The sequence below is a fragment of the Eutrema salsugineum genome, unplaced genomic scaffold (assembly GCF_000478725.1).
Source record: "Eutrema salsugineum unplaced genomic scaffold, Eutsalg1_0 scaffold_5, whole genome shotgun sequence".
Lineage (NCBI taxonomy): Eukaryota > Viridiplantae > Streptophyta > Magnoliopsida > Brassicales > Brassicaceae > Eutrema > Eutrema salsugineum.
The window spans coordinates 9,127,933-9,141,322 of NW_006256612.1; the positions used below are offsets into that span (position 1 = coordinate 9,127,933).

The 13,390-nt window shown below is 39.1% G+C and overlaps 4 protein-coding genes across 5 annotated transcripts; 2 read left to right on the forward strand and 2 right to left on the reverse strand.

Moving 5' to 3' along the window:
* Positions 1 to 290: 290 nt before the first annotated feature.
* On the forward strand, positions 291 to 3,235 carry LOC18993056 (kinesin-like protein KIN-8A). 2 transcript variants are annotated; one of them, XM_006416531.2, is made up of 6 exons: positions 291 to 1,044; positions 1,161 to 1,434; positions 1,546 to 1,596; positions 1,693 to 1,785; positions 1,869 to 2,918; positions 3,026 to 3,235. In XM_006416531.2, the coding sequence occupies exons 1-6, from the start codon at positions 359 to 361 to the stop codon at positions 3,068 to 3,070; spliced, it is 2,199 nt and encodes a 732-aa protein (XP_006416594.1). In that variant the 5' UTR covers positions 291 to 358; the 3' UTR covers positions 3,071 to 3,235. The 2 variants fall into 2 exon arrangements, with proteins under 2 accessions (XP_006416594.1, XP_024008675.1); XM_024152907.1 differs by lacking the exon at positions 1,546 to 1,596.
* Positions 3,236 to 3,515: 280 nt separating this feature from the next.
* Positions 3,516 to 4,899, forward strand: LOC18993057 (60S ribosomal protein L6-1). Its single transcript, XM_006416532.2, has 4 exons — positions 3,516 to 3,862; positions 4,111 to 4,217; positions 4,316 to 4,497; positions 4,599 to 4,899. Exons 1-4 carry the CDS (start codon positions 3,603 to 3,605, stop codon positions 4,752 to 4,754), a joined length of 705 nt encoding a protein of 234 aa, XP_006416595.1. The 5' UTR covers positions 3,516 to 3,602; the 3' UTR covers positions 4,755 to 4,899.
* A 62-nt stretch (positions 4,900 to 4,961) lies between these two features.
* Positions 4,962 to 7,108, reverse strand: LOC18993059 (tetraspanin-11). Its single transcript, XM_006416534.2, has 3 exons — positions 6,602 to 7,108; positions 5,972 to 6,262; positions 4,962 to 5,456 (listed from the first exon to the last, which is right to left on the reverse strand). The coding sequence occupies exons 1-3, from the start codon at positions 7,106 to 7,108 to the stop codon at positions 4,962 to 4,964; spliced, it is 1,293 nt and encodes a 430-aa protein (XP_006416597.2).
* A 2,320-nt stretch (positions 7,109 to 9,428) lies between these two features.
* Positions 9,429 to 13,353, reverse strand: LOC18993060 (2-isopropylmalate synthase 1, chloroplastic). The gene is made up of 12 exons (XM_006416535.2): positions 12,556 to 13,353; positions 12,143 to 12,356; positions 11,972 to 12,052; positions 11,771 to 11,863; positions 11,565 to 11,651; positions 11,125 to 11,225; positions 10,832 to 10,865; positions 10,669 to 10,743; positions 10,349 to 10,432; positions 10,111 to 10,245; positions 9,868 to 10,013; positions 9,429 to 9,778 (listed from the first exon to the last, which is right to left on the reverse strand). Exons 1-12 carry the CDS (start codon positions 13,248 to 13,250, stop codon positions 9,646 to 9,648), a joined length of 1,878 nt encoding a protein of 625 aa, XP_006416598.1. The 5' UTR covers positions 13,251 to 13,353; the 3' UTR covers positions 9,429 to 9,645.
* Between the last annotated feature and the right edge of the window lie 37 nt (positions 13,354 to 13,390).

Here is a 13,390-nt window from a genome sequence, read left to right on the forward strand (position 1 = left end):
ATAAAATAAATTAAGTTGGGCCCTCAAAGCTCAACGATTGGGCTGACAAAGCAATTTCTGACCGTTACACACATTTTTTGTTTGTTTTCGTTTTCATTCTTCTTCGAGTGGGAAAATATCCAAAAACAAGAGTGAAAATAGCAATTTTTTCTACACTTTGAAAGCTTTTGTTTTGACCAACGCACTCCTCCAGTCCAATCAACGGCCATTGATTCCTCTTAAATTTTAACTCTAAGATCATACACACGATCTTCTTTCTTTCTCCTTCTTCTACAATCTATTTTCTGGGTTTTTTGTTTAGGGTATAGTGAGATAATCTTAGATTCTTCGGGGGAAAAATAAAAGGAAAGAGAAGAAAATGCCGGTATCGACCCGATCTAAGGTGCTGAATCAGGAGCAAAATGGGCAAGAAAACACAAATCTGAATCTTCCGTTTAGAAATCCACATCAAGGGCTCAAGGAAAAGATGAAAGCTTTGACTCTCTTGTACGAGCAGCAAAAGCGAGCATCTTTCTCTCTCAGGAACCCTAATCAGTCTCCGAAACCCGAAGATCAGAGGTTTAAGACCCACCAGCTGCTCGATTCTTGCAAGAAAGGTGAGAGATTTCATCGTCAGGACGGTAAAGATTCAAACTTTGTTGACGAAGAAACCAAAGAGAACAATGTAGCTAACGCAGATCGGATTTTCGGGATTAACTCGGTTCCAGTTAAGCCTAGTGGTCCATCTTCTACTGTGATTAGAAAGCTCTCAATGGGGAATGGAGCTAGAAAGGCCACAGCAGCTGAAAAGGGTGAGAAATTGGAGAATCTTGATGCTTGTGGTAGCCGGATCTCGGTGTTTGTTAGGCTTAGACCAATGGGGAAAAAGGAAAGAGAGAATGGGTCGCGATGTTGTGTCAAGATTCTGAATAAAAGAGATGTTTATCTAACGGAGTTTACCAATGACAACGACTACCTTAGGCTTAAGAGGCTCCGTGTTCGTCATTTCACTTTTGATTCATCTTTTCCTGACACCACAACACAACGAGAAGTCTATTCCACCACGTAAGTGTCTATTCCATCATCTCCAACGTAATGTCTGTAATGAATGATGAATCCTTTCATTAGCATTGTTTGAATGCTGCGCTTTCTTAGATGTATTTCCCTTTTGATTTATTCAGAACAGGAGATCTTCTTGAAGCAGTTCTTGAGGGAAGAAACGGTTCGGTTTTCTGCTACGGTGCTACGGGAGCAGGCAAGACTTACACAATGCTAGGGACAATGGAAAATCCAGGTGTAATGGTCTTAGCAATCAAAGATTTGTTTGCTAAGGTTAGACAAAGAAGCTTAGATGGGAACCATGTTGTTCATCTTTCTTATCTCGAGGTGTATAATGAAACTGTTAGAGATTTGCTTTCACCTGGTAGACCGCTCATACTCCGCGAAGATAAACAGGTAAACATAAAACTAAACTTACCTTTTGTTGTTGTTGTTCTCTCTTTTAGCTTGGGATAAGAACTTACTGATCTCATTCATTTGCTTTTATTTGAATGTAATCAAAATTAGGGAATTGTGGCTGCTGGTCTTACTCAATATAGAGCTTATTCCACAGATGAGGTTTCTTATTAAAATCTGTACATTTTGATTTTTTAAAGATCTTGAGACTCAAGAGCTAAGCAAAGCTAAACCTTTTTTTGTGATGGTTTTTTGCAGGTTATGGCTTTGCTCCAAAGGGGAAACCAAAACAGAACCACTGAGCCAACTCGTTGCAATGAAACATCTTCTCGCTCACACGCCATTCTTCAGGTTCAGATAGCTCAAATCGAAAGTATCATCAGTTTTGGGGCCTGAAATGTCTTAAAGTTGATCTCTTGTTGGGGTTCTTTTAGGTCATCGTGGAGTATAGGACCAGAGATGCTTTCATGAATACCCTCAGCCGAATTGGGAAGCTATCTCTCATTGATCTTGCGGGCTCGGAAAGAGCGGTGGCAACTGATCAACGGACGCTTAGATCACTTGAAGGAGCCAACATAAACAGATCACTTCTTGCATTAAGTAGTTGCATAAACGCGCTTGTGGAAGGCAAGAAACATATTCCCTACAGAAACTCAAAGCTCACACAGTTACTCAAAGACTCGCTAGGCGGCTCATGTAACACGGTGATGATTGCTAATATAAGTCCAAGCGATCATTCTTTTGGTGAAACCCAGAATACTCTCCATTGGGCAGATCGAGCCAAGGAGATTCGCGTGAAGGGGTGTGAAGTGAATGAAGAGGTGGTTCAAGTGGGTGAACAAGAAGGAGGGCCTGATCAGGCCAAGCTCTTGTTAGAGCTCCAGGAAGAGAACCGTGAGTTGCGTGTCCAGCTTGCTAAACAGCAGCAGAAGCTTTTGACTCTTCAAGCAGAGACCTTAGCAGCTGCTAATAACAATAACATTTCTCAGACACCTCCATCAATCTCATCTCTAATGACTCCACCATCTGCATTAACAGCCCAGCAGAAGAAGAAACCGAGGCATTCGTTGTTGTCAGGGACATGTTTCACACCAGAATCATCCAAAAGGAGTAAAGCAGAAGAAGCTGTGAAGGAGCTTCAGTTAACTGTTAAGGCATTGAAGATGGAGATGGAGAGAATGAAGAGGGAACATGGGTTGCAGATGAAGAAGCAGAAAGAGGAATTAATGAAAGATCTTTGTAGTAAAAAGAGCGAGAAAACTCCAGAAAGAAGCAAAGAAACGAGGAGGATTGTGACAAGAGGGAGCTTGAGACCAAAGGAAAAGGAGCTGAAAAGTCCGAGTCATCGGTTTGCATCTCCAGCTGCAACAGCTAAAAAGAGAAGCTTTTGGGACATAGGCGTTGCCAATAGTCCTTCGTTAGATAGAAGGAAAACGAGAAGCCATGTTCATGTTCATCAAGAAGCTCCTTCAATGCTGCTTCAGGTAACTTTACTACGATGATGCTCACAAACAGTGAAGCTGTTCAACACGATTCTGTGTCTATATATATATAGACATACACTAATACAGTAAATGTTTGATTGGTGCAGCCGGGGTTTGCTCGTCCAAGGACAACAACACACATGAAGCATTAACAAGTCTGAAGACTGATCAAATTCTGATGTTATTTCCTTATTACCAAAGTTTATTTTTTGTTGATTTGTCTATTTTCCCCACTGTTAGCTAACATCTGTATTCTATAGGAACATGACAATAACACAATTATTTGTCTCTCTTTTTACTAATTTTTATATTTACAGTTTGGGATTTTTTCATCATTTGTACTTTATGACTCTTTTTCTTATGCTTTTGCTTTGATATTCTGTGTTGTGTGTGTGTGTGTTCAGTTGTAACCAAATTGCTTCGTCTCTACTTTTTAAATATTTGCTGAAAATTTTGCTTCGTAATTACCCAACTTTTCTAGTTTTTTACTTGAATATTCGTATGCCACATAGCTTAGAAACCCAAACCCATTATTAGACTCTTCACTCATTTAAGGCCCATTGGAGTATAAGGTCCATTAGGTTTTTTTCTGTCGCTGCTATCTCCATTATATTTAAGAGCTGCTGACTCCAAATTAGGGTTTTACGCCACTGAGAGTTCGTCACAGAGAAGAAAACAGCGAAAATGCCGGCGGCGAAGCAGAGGACCCCGAAAGTAAGCCGAAACCCTGATCTCATCAGGGGGGTTGGCAAATACTCTCGGTCGCAAATGTACCACAAGAGGGGTTTGTGGGCAATTAAGGCCAAAAACGGCGGCGTTTTCCCCCGTCACGACGCTAAGTCCAAGGTCGAAGCTCCAGTTGAGAAGCCGGCCAAGTTTTATCCTGCCGAAGACGTTAAGAAACCGTTAGCCAACAGGCGCAAGCCAAAGCCCACCAAGCTAAAGTAATCCATCTTCTTCCATTTGGTATTTAATTTCAAGCTGAATTGTATTTGTGCGTTTAGTTCCGGTAGATTGCGTAGTAGTTTGTTCTAGAGGATTTGCTGGGAATATAAGAGAGATCGATAGCTTATAGTGTTTTTGGAGGATATGTTGAAATGTAGGATTCATGGAGATTTGCATATTACTTCTACCTATGATCATTTTCACTAATCTCAATATAAAATACGGTGTTCTTATGTCTGTATTGCAGATCCAGCATCACTCCAGGAACTGTGTTGATCATTCTTGCGGGTAGATTCAAGGGAAAGAGAGTTGTCTTTCTCAAGCAACTTCCTTCTGGTTTGCTTCTGGTAACAGGTAGGTTCTTATCTCTGCTCTTGAAATGTAATGTTTGTTTGAAATGTTTCGAAGCTTTGTTCATGAATATTCTGTCTTTGTTGATTTCCCTCTTGCAGGACCATTCAAGATCAATGGTGTTCCATTGAGGCGTGTGAACCAGTCGTATGTGATTGGAACATCCACAAAGGTTGACATCTCTGGAGTCAACGTTGAGAAATTCGATGACAAGTATTTTGGCAAGGTTGCTGAGAAGAAGAAGAAGAAAGGAGAAGGCGAGTTCTTCGAAGCAGAGAAAGAGGTATGTATATATACACTTTAGAGATCTTGTCATCACTTTAGAGATCTTGTTATCTTTCTTGTACCATTACTGAATCATTGCTATTCTTTGGTAATCTTCAGGAGAAGAAAGAGATTCCACAAGAGAAGAAGGAAGACCAGAAAACCGTTGACACAGCTCTTATCAAATCCATTGAAGCAGTGCCAGAGCTCAAGACTTACCTCGGCGCCAGGTTCTCATTGAAACAAGGAATGAAACCCCATGAGCTTGTTTTCTAGATTTCTTATCGTTTTGTTTCCCTCAAACTTCAAGAGTATCTGTTTTTCCCTGAGTTTTTGTCCTCCTTTTATTAATCGTCCCCTGGATCTCTTAAAAAGACACTATTTTCTCTGATTTATATATCAATGGTCGATCAATCATCAATTCTAGCCTTCAGGTGATATATGGTAAAAAAAAAGAGAGAGAATGCAATGAAATCGTAATGATCAAGAATTGATTTTTAAACCGAAATAATCAACAGCAGATTTTGCCATAATGGAAGCAAATTCACCGAAGCTTATAACACCATCACCGTTTGTATCAGCTTCTTTGATCATCTCCGTTAATTCTCTATACGTCAATGGTTGACCCATCTTGGCCATGGCTCCAGCCAATTCAGCGGCGCTGATGAATCCGTTACCATCTCTATCGAACGATTTGAAAATGTCGAGTAACTGCTGGGAATTGATAAGGATCTCTTCGTTGAGGTCGGGAAGAATCGCTCCTACGAGCTCTTCGAATTCGACAAAACCGTTGCCGTTTGAGTCCATGCTTGCTAAAAGAACGTGGATTTGGTCGCCGGAAGGTTTGAGACCAAGTGACCGGAGAAGCGCAGCCAGTTCTAAGATCGTTAAGCTTCCGTCTCCGTCCATGTCGAACCGCTCGAAAATGTCTTTTAATTGTCTTAGCTGTTCCTCCATTTTTTTTGTTTTTTTTTCTTTCTTTGGGAAACACTAAATCAAAAATCGATCAATCAATAATGACGACGACGACAGAGATTGATGAACGATGATCAACGAGAGGACATTAAGATTGATTGATTTTTTTTCTTGGTAAATTTGGTTTGTAATTTTGTATGTTACATTGTTTTGTTTTGTTTTACTTTGTGGGTTTGTTAATTGTTACTGATAAAAATAGAAAGAAGAATTTATTTCTACATGTTTGAATAAGTCGAATGTTTTAAAATTCATAATGACTGTTTGTCTAGCAAACATGATAATGTCCTAAGAAACCAAGAGAGATATATACAGTAATTAGAAATTTGACAAATGTTTGGATAATTATAAGACTAGTGAAATGTGATAAATTTCATGATGATTGGTTCGAAACAAACATGTGATTGTCCTAAGAAACCAAAAGATGATTGATTAACTAATAATTAAAACAAACAAACTAAAACAAGAACACAAATAAATTAAAAGTGATAAAGACAGAATCACTTTTCCAAATTCCAAGCCGTTCGATTGTTACGACGAGCACAGCAACCGCAGGAATAGACGGTGATGAGGAGGAGGAGGAGACATGAGTTGAAAACCAAAAGATTCCTCCACTTGTCTCTTATGTTCGCCAACACACCCGCTTTGCATGCGTTGCAGTTAAAGCATAACTCCGTTTGCACGTTGCTCCACGCACCGCAGTCGCCGTTGTTGGTCGCAACCGCCGTTTCGTTTTTAGCAGCCGGTGGTAACCAAAACGTGGCGTTTCTAAACTCAAAGTTGCAATCCGACGGTGGCTTACAACACCCCGACTACTCAACACAATAAAAACAACATTATAAATACTAATCAACAGTTACATAACGAATACGTTATACGTAATATTAAACGCCTTTTTAAAGCAATATATGGATAACAAATTTGTAAAATGAAGGAAGTTTGTTCTTATATTCGGTTGGATATTTTAAAGGGTTTTTTTTTTTTTTTTAATCAAATCAAATCTCAAAACTTGTGTTTGCATTCATTATAAAACCAAATACAACCCAACTCCAAAACTTTTGAAAAATCAAATCCAAACCAAAAACAAAAAAACACACAAAAACCTAATCAAAAACTCGTTTATTACACAAAAAAATAAATAATTAAAGTACCTGGATTGGAGACAAGTTTTGGTGATAAAATGCATCAGCGATCTGACTAACAGGACCATCACTCAAATCATCACAAACGCTAGCCTCAGCCAAACAAGACCTAATCCCAACCCATCTCTTCCCACCAACAAAGCCATTAAGCCAAGTAGAGAAATCCACCGTCCGGTACTCTCTATAGCCTCGACCAGAGACCACACGACCGGCTCCTTTGTTGGTGACGAAGAAGAGAAATATGGAGAAAACCAACAACGCAACGATGCCGGCAAACAATATGATCAAGTAGGAGACCATTGCAAAGTTGTCCTTGAAGCATGATCCTATCACTCCTATTAACGACACAACGAACAGGACGATCCCTGTCGTGAGAAGTGGTGCACGAATCGCTGTTTCACAATCGGTGGCGCCTTGATGAACGAACATGTAAATCGAGTAACCAATCGCCGATGCACCCACTAACATCACCAACGTGTTGGCTAGACCCACTACGAAGTTGCTTACTCTAAACATTTTTTTTTTTTTATGATTTCTTTTCGCTCTCTGATGTATGATGATGTAATCGAACAACCAAATAAAGAGGTTTGGAAATTTATATGCAGAGAGAGAGAGAGAGAGAGAGATAGAGAGGTTTGGTTATTTGAGTTTGATAATTTTGTTTCGTAACGTTTTAGTGTGTTTTTAAGTGTGTGGAGTCGTGGTTATTGGGGAAAGAGGGAACGGTTGTTTTGTTTTTGGGGTAGTGGGTGATAGTAGTGGAGGTTATTAGTCACTGGTTTTAGTGTTTAATTACTGGTTTATGCCACTAGAGGTAGAGAACGTGTGTGGGGTTAAGAAGATCCTTTAGTTTAGAGAGAGTAGTTATATTAGATTTTGACTATGTCTTATTGCCACGTCACTAATTACACTATTTAAACGGTCGCTCGACTCTTTTAAACTATGAGAATTTATCAGGACTTATTGAATCCGAGATTGTTGGGAAATGCGTTTATTTTTCATTTGCTTTTTAAGGTTGCGTCAAATAAACTGTATTATTTTTTATTTGAAGCTACAGAATGTTAATCCAACGTAACGGAATAAATGTTAAATCAAAGTTAGTTTGATTTCTTCTAGTTATTTCCGGTTTAGGAAAATCAAAATGAAAAAGATAGATGTAGTTTATATAATCAATATATCTGATATGGTTCTCATTTCAGTTTGAATTTGATACATAATGAAATATTTTTTCCACAAATTATATTTCCAAATAATATGATCATATCTTATTTTTGGCCTCGAGTTGTTGCGCATTTTGAACAGCCACTGTATTGTCTTTCATTTTTTTTTTGGGTGATTCTCCAAATGAGAACAAACGAGGAATCCCTGAAAACAAAAAGCCAAGAGACGCATGGATCACCTTCCATACCGTTCAAAACGGCTTCACTACGTAGTCTTGAGTCTTGACATATTAATACTCCTGAGTCTTGACATATCAGTATGGTGGTCAAATATAAATAACGTCGCTGATCTCGTCACCTCTTTCCACGCATAAAAGTTCCCTTCATTGAAAAAAAAGATCAAAAGTAATTAAAATCCATGCATGTTTCTCTCCTAGCACAATGCCACAAAACATGTTATTAATAACCAAATTTCTAGATTTTCTCTGATCAATTAATCAAATTAAAAATAAGTGTATATTCATTTACAAGAGCGAGCAGCAGTATTTACTATTCAGTAAAGAAAAGTGGCTATACTAAAAAAGAAACTAAAATAAACGCATTGAAATTCACACCGGTCAAAAATACTAAAACGGGGGTTGTAGGCCAAATGATCACAGACTGGTTAAATTGTTATCTAAACCATATTAAATAATATCCGTTTTATGATTAATTCTGTTAATAATTTTGATTTGTCGATTGTCAATTGTTGTCTGTTTGGTTTCTTTATATGGAAGAATCCCATCTCTAGCACCTCCTTTAAAAAAAAAAAAGACGAATCCTATCTCAAGAAAAGGGATAATCTGTATTAGAAGAAACTAATGAAAATGCTAGAATTAGCATGTGTGAAATGGAAAATGAGTCAAGTATAAGAGCCTTGATAAATCAGCGGGTACATCGAAATTGTGAATAATGGACTTGGCAATGGCGAGGCCGAGACAAACGAGAAAGATATTGAAGGACAAGAGAAGACGGATCGGACTGCAACTCAGACAGTAGTCGTAAGCACATTCTTGAGTTGAGGTTGAGGGACTTGGTTCTCTATGTATTGATAAATTAAGTTTAAGAGAACTCGTGGTTTAAGAGAAAATTTATTTTACCCAAAAAAAAAGAGAAAATCTATTAAGTTTTTTAATTGAAAGTTATGTGGAAATATTCCATAAATGGCACTTTTGATGTTGTTAGCTGAATATACTGTACTTATTTTACGAAGCTAGCATTTGTTTGTACGGTTAAGTTTGGAAATATGACAGGTTTTTGTTCTGTTTTAATGATATGAACTTACCCAGACATTGCTTTTTTAGCTGGCATTGAAGTTGCAATCATGATTAATATGAATGATACAGTACGTGACTCTTGCGAGTTTACTTGCAGGGACTACTAGCAGGCCAACCAATTGCTTGGCGGTCCGGGTTTCCTCAGCCGGGTTCTTGGCGATAGCGTTTCAAAAGATGAAAAAAGTAACCACTAAAGGACAATGAAGACGAACATCATCGCATAGATGTAATTAGTGAAGATGTGTTTGGATCGACAACAGATTGCATAAACCAAACTAAGGTAACATAGAGGAACAAGATGTTTGAGTTTGAAGACATTAGTTTAGTCAAAGGGGAGCTTTTTTGGGGACAGGCTAAAACTGTTGAACGGTTGGGTTATTCTTTTTACTGATACCAAGAGCGTGAATGATTGTTTCTAAATATAGAGATTCAAGTTATGTAAATATGTATAGTACACAAACTCTTGACATGTAACTTAGAAATACAACATGCAAACTTTAAAGCTCCCTTTATTACCAAATTATGTACCTAGAAAAAAAAAAACCTACATTTGGTCTGAGCCAAAGATTTTTTTTATTCAGGCAAGGACTTTGCTGTTTTGAGAAGGGATTTTTGTGGGAGAGTTTTCTTTGAAGTCGAGCATTTTGTTCAAAGCTCCCACATAAGCTTTGACGCTCGATACCACAATGTCCATTCCTGCTCCGGTTCCACTGCCAAAGACAAAAAAAAAAACATCGTAACTATGCCGATCCGATTTGAATGAGATATGAGGAAAGAGTGATATAATTTTTTTTTTTACCTAAAGGTCCTTTGAACTTCTTCACCAGTTATTGCGTTCGTAGATGAGTAATTGTTGTTTCCGCGGATAAGAACTCGTGTGGTTGCGATGGCATCGATGCCTTCTGTTACTGCATTCATTGAGTACTCCAACAGAGTCGCCGGTTCCTATAATAGGAGGGTAGGAGTTTTAAATAAACGATAATAATCTTACATGTGAAATATCTTGTATATGATTAGAGCCTAAGTTGTATAAAAAAATTACCTTGACGATAAGATCAACTGCCTTGTAAGCTGAATCAACAGGCCCAGTTCCCATAGAACAAGCGACATGCTCTTTGCCATCAGCGTCAGCAAGTTTAACAGTTGCTGTTGAAAGCCCGAGAGTCCCACAAGTTATCTGCATTCCATCCACTTTTTATCAAATTGAGAATTGACTAAAGACCATGCACAAGAAAAAAAAAAAGAGTGACAAAAAAAGATCATCTTGATCCCAATTTCACCTGAATGTCCAGGAGTTTCCACACGGCTTCTGGCTGAAAAACTTCATCAGATACCAAAGCTATTATGTCCGCATCGGTAACTCTCTGAATCAGCAATGAAACATTATGCGATCAGGAGACATTACATAAACCCTCAAGAACACTAAAGCAATCCTCTTCCATCTCCCTCTACATATCATAAGTCTATCCAGCCACAACCAAGCAAACAAAGGTACCAATGGATTTATGAAGCTAGGAAAAATGGCTGCAAAGCTCATATCTGGAATTGACACCGCAAACTAAACATTTGAATAAATAACAGGATAACCCGAAGGAACTACCTTTTTCCGCTCAGCCACAGATTTGAAGCGCCAGAAAATGGTACTTAGCTGTTCATCATCTAGTTCATAACCAAGCTAGAAAAGTAGAAAAGATGAGAGGACATTAGTGTCTCCAACAAAGATGGCAATACCGAGTATATGTTTCGGTATGATTGCTGTGTACCTCAGTCAAACGGCCTTTCAGCGCATGACGCCCACTGAATAATATTATATCCAAGCAAAAGCAGAAACCAACAGTTAGACTTCAGGGTTCAAACAAATAGGTAGTATACACTAGCTTATGAAGGGGTAAATTGTCAAAATATCAAATGCTTAATAATGTCAGGAAATATTCAACGTCACAGGCGATTTATCATAATTGTAGAGCTTACAGGCTTGTTGCATAGTCTGAACAAGAAAGACAAATTGGGGGTTTACGCCTAGGCAAAACAGAGTAAACAAGAAAAAATTCCATACCTAAGCTTCCCCAAAACAATGCCAGCATCATTTGATCGTTCGAGTCCGATTTCTTCGGGGCATATAATTTCATATGTACCCTTATGTTTCAGCATGCCATCCTAAAAGAAGCATGAACAGTCATTAAGCGCAACTGGAAAAACAATCATGAAGAAAGTAGTACAGTTATGCAGCAGACGGAAAGAGTGAGCGTGCAAGCCAAAATAGTTGAGACCTTAATCATTTATTAACCCATTATGTTCATAGTCAGGCAATGGATGCTGAGGAATGGGAACATGAGCATACTTAATAAAAGGCTACAGCTTACAGGGAGAGTTATAATTTGCAAAGAGGAAAAAATAAACAGATTATGAGATAACCTTTAATGTTTCTCAAAAAGAGTAACCTCTTCACAGAAATAATAAAAATACGTATTACAAAGATGATTTTTATCAACTGACCTGATGAATACCACTTTCATGCGCAAAGGCATTCGCTCCTACAATAGCCTTATGGGGCTGTGTATGCATTCCAGTGTACTCTTCAACCTGTGAAAACAAGCCACGAGTTATGAGACACCTCATATGGCAATCTACAAAGTCTTTTCCGTTCTTAAGAAAATTAGTATTTGTTTTCACAATGTTATGAATGAAGTCTAAAAGTGTACCATCTTGCTTGTCATAACAATGTGCCGAGTATCAATTCCGGTATATAGACCTCCTAATACATGATCTCCACGGCATTTTATGGCCATCACAACCTACACTTAATCGGATATATCAGGTAAGGATTAAGTATCCCCAAAAAAAAAAAAGGATTTTAGTGGCGGAAAGGTTCACATGTCTTCACAAAGAAATGAAACTCTGACCTCTTCGAGTGAAGCGTTTCCAGCTCTTTCACCGATTCCATTAATGGTCACTTCCACCTGCCTCGCACCTGCATGTGCTCCCTGAATTCAAAAAAGGTTATCACACATTTTTAACGGGTTGAGTTAGCCAAGTAGTTCCTCGTAAAAAGAAAAAGGAGTAAAAGGATATACAGATAAAGTGTTGGCCGTAGAGAGTCCAAGATCATTCTGACAATGAGTTGAGATGATAACATTTTCGATCCCTGGAGTATTGGCTTTTAAATCAGCAATCAACTGACCAAACTCACTAGGCAAAGTTATACCAACAGTATCAGGTATGTTGAGTGTTGTTGCTCCAGCTTTTATGACTTCACCAAGAATCTGGTACAGGAACTCTCTCTCGGATCTAAAGAACCCAAAAAAAAAAGTATCTACATTACCAAAAAAAGGAAAAGATGAATCATCGCAAAGGAATCGAAAATCCAGAATCCCAAAAGTAGGGAAAACGTATTCCACAATCTTAGCTTCCAAATCAAGATTAAAACTTTATGAAAAAAAAAATTAAAACAATGAATTTATATGATTGACAAAAGTAATCATCGAACCTTCCGGCATCTTCTGGACTAAACTCGACGTCTTCGCAGCCCAAGCTCCTCGCGAACATAACCATGTTCCTTGCGATCTCGATGACCTCCTCTTTGCTCTTCTTAAGTTTATACTCCAAGTGAATGTCGCTCGTGGCGATAAAAGTGTGGATCCTAGGCCGTTTGGCGTATTTCACGGCCTCCCAAGCCGTCTCGATATCTTTCTTATTGCATCTAGAGAGTCCACAGATGACTGGTACATATCCGTTTTCATCGACGTCGTTTCCGACTGTCTTCGCTATGGTCTTGACTGCTTCAAAATCGTCCTTCGAGGCGGCGGGAAATCCGGCCTCGATGATGTCAACACCGAGTTTCGCTAGCTGACGCGCGATGTCCAGCTTTTCCTTGGAGGTTAGAGTAGCCCCCGGAGATTGCTCGCCGTCGCGGAGAGTCGTGTCGAAGACGCGGACGTAGCTGGGATCAGAAATGCGGCTGGGGATGTATTCGGGGCGGCGGCGGCGAGGTGAGTGAGGTGGCAGAGGAGAAGGATCTGAGACGGAACACGAGAGGCGAAATGAGTCGCCTCGGAGGGAGATGGAGGAACGATGACGGAAACGGAATGAAACAGTTGGGGATTTTGAGGAGAAGGCGGGAAGAGAAGGGGTGGTGATTGTTATTGATGAGAGATTAGGGCTTTTGAGAAGTGAAGACGCCATTGCAGGACGAGATTGAAGAATGGTAAAACCTAAAGCACCAGAGAGAGAGAAGAAGAAGAAGGTTTAACGTGGCGGCGGCGGCGGCAAATTGATCCAGCACTATCTGCTCGTCACTCTTCTCTTTAACATATTTAAAAAAA

Excerpts from the sequence above, each read along its gene's own strand:
- LOC18993060 (XM_006416535.2), bottom strand. The coding sequence starts at position 13,250 with ATGGCGTCTTCACTTCTCAAAAGCCCTAATCTCTCATCAATAACAATC. Across the intron at positions 11,226-11,564 it reads ATGAAAGTGGTATTCATCAG|GATGGCATGCTGAAACATAA; the intron begins GTCAGTTGATAA and ends TGCTTCTTTTAG. Across the intron at positions 9,779-9,867 it reads GAAGTTCAAAGGACCTTTAG|TGGAACCGGAGCAGGAATGG; the intron begins GTAAAAAAAAAA and ends TGTCTTTGGCAG.
- LOC18993057 (XM_006416532.2), top strand. The coding sequence starts at position 3,603 with ATGCCGGCGGCGAAGCAGAGGACCCCGAAAGTAAGCCGAAACCCTGAT. Across the intron at positions 3,863-4,110 it reads CCAAAGCCCACCAAGCTAAA|ATCCAGCATCACTCCAGGAA; the intron begins GTAATCCATCTT and ends TCTGTATTGCAG. Across the intron at positions 4,498-4,598 it reads TCTTCGAAGCAGAGAAAGAG|GAGAAGAAAGAGATTCCACA; the intron begins GTATGTATATAT and ends GGTAATCTTCAG.
- LOC18993059 (XM_006416534.2), bottom strand. The coding sequence starts at position 7,108 with ATGTTTAGAGTAAGCAACTTCGTAGTGGGTCTAGCCAACACGTTGGTG. Across the intron at positions 6,263-6,601 it reads AAAACTTGTCTCCAATCCAG|TCGGGGTGTTGTAAGCCACC; the intron begins GTACTTTAATTA and ends TGTGTTGAGTAG. Across the intron at positions 5,457-5,971 it reads CTCGTCGTAACAATCGAACG|AAAGAAAAAAAAACAAAAAA; the intron begins GCTTGGAATTTG and ends TGTTTCCCAAAG.
- LOC18993056 (XM_006416531.2), top strand. The coding sequence starts at position 359 with ATGCCGGTATCGACCCGATCTAAGGTGCTGAATCAGGAGCAAAATGGG. Across the intron at positions 1,435-1,545 it reads TACTCCGCGAAGATAAACAG|GGAATTGTGGCTGCTGGTCT; the intron begins GTAAACATAAAA and ends AATCAAAATTAG. Across the intron at positions 1,597-1,692 it reads GAGCTTATTCCACAGATGAG|GTTATGGCTTTGCTCCAAAG; the intron begins GTTTCTTATTAA and ends GGTTTTTTGCAG.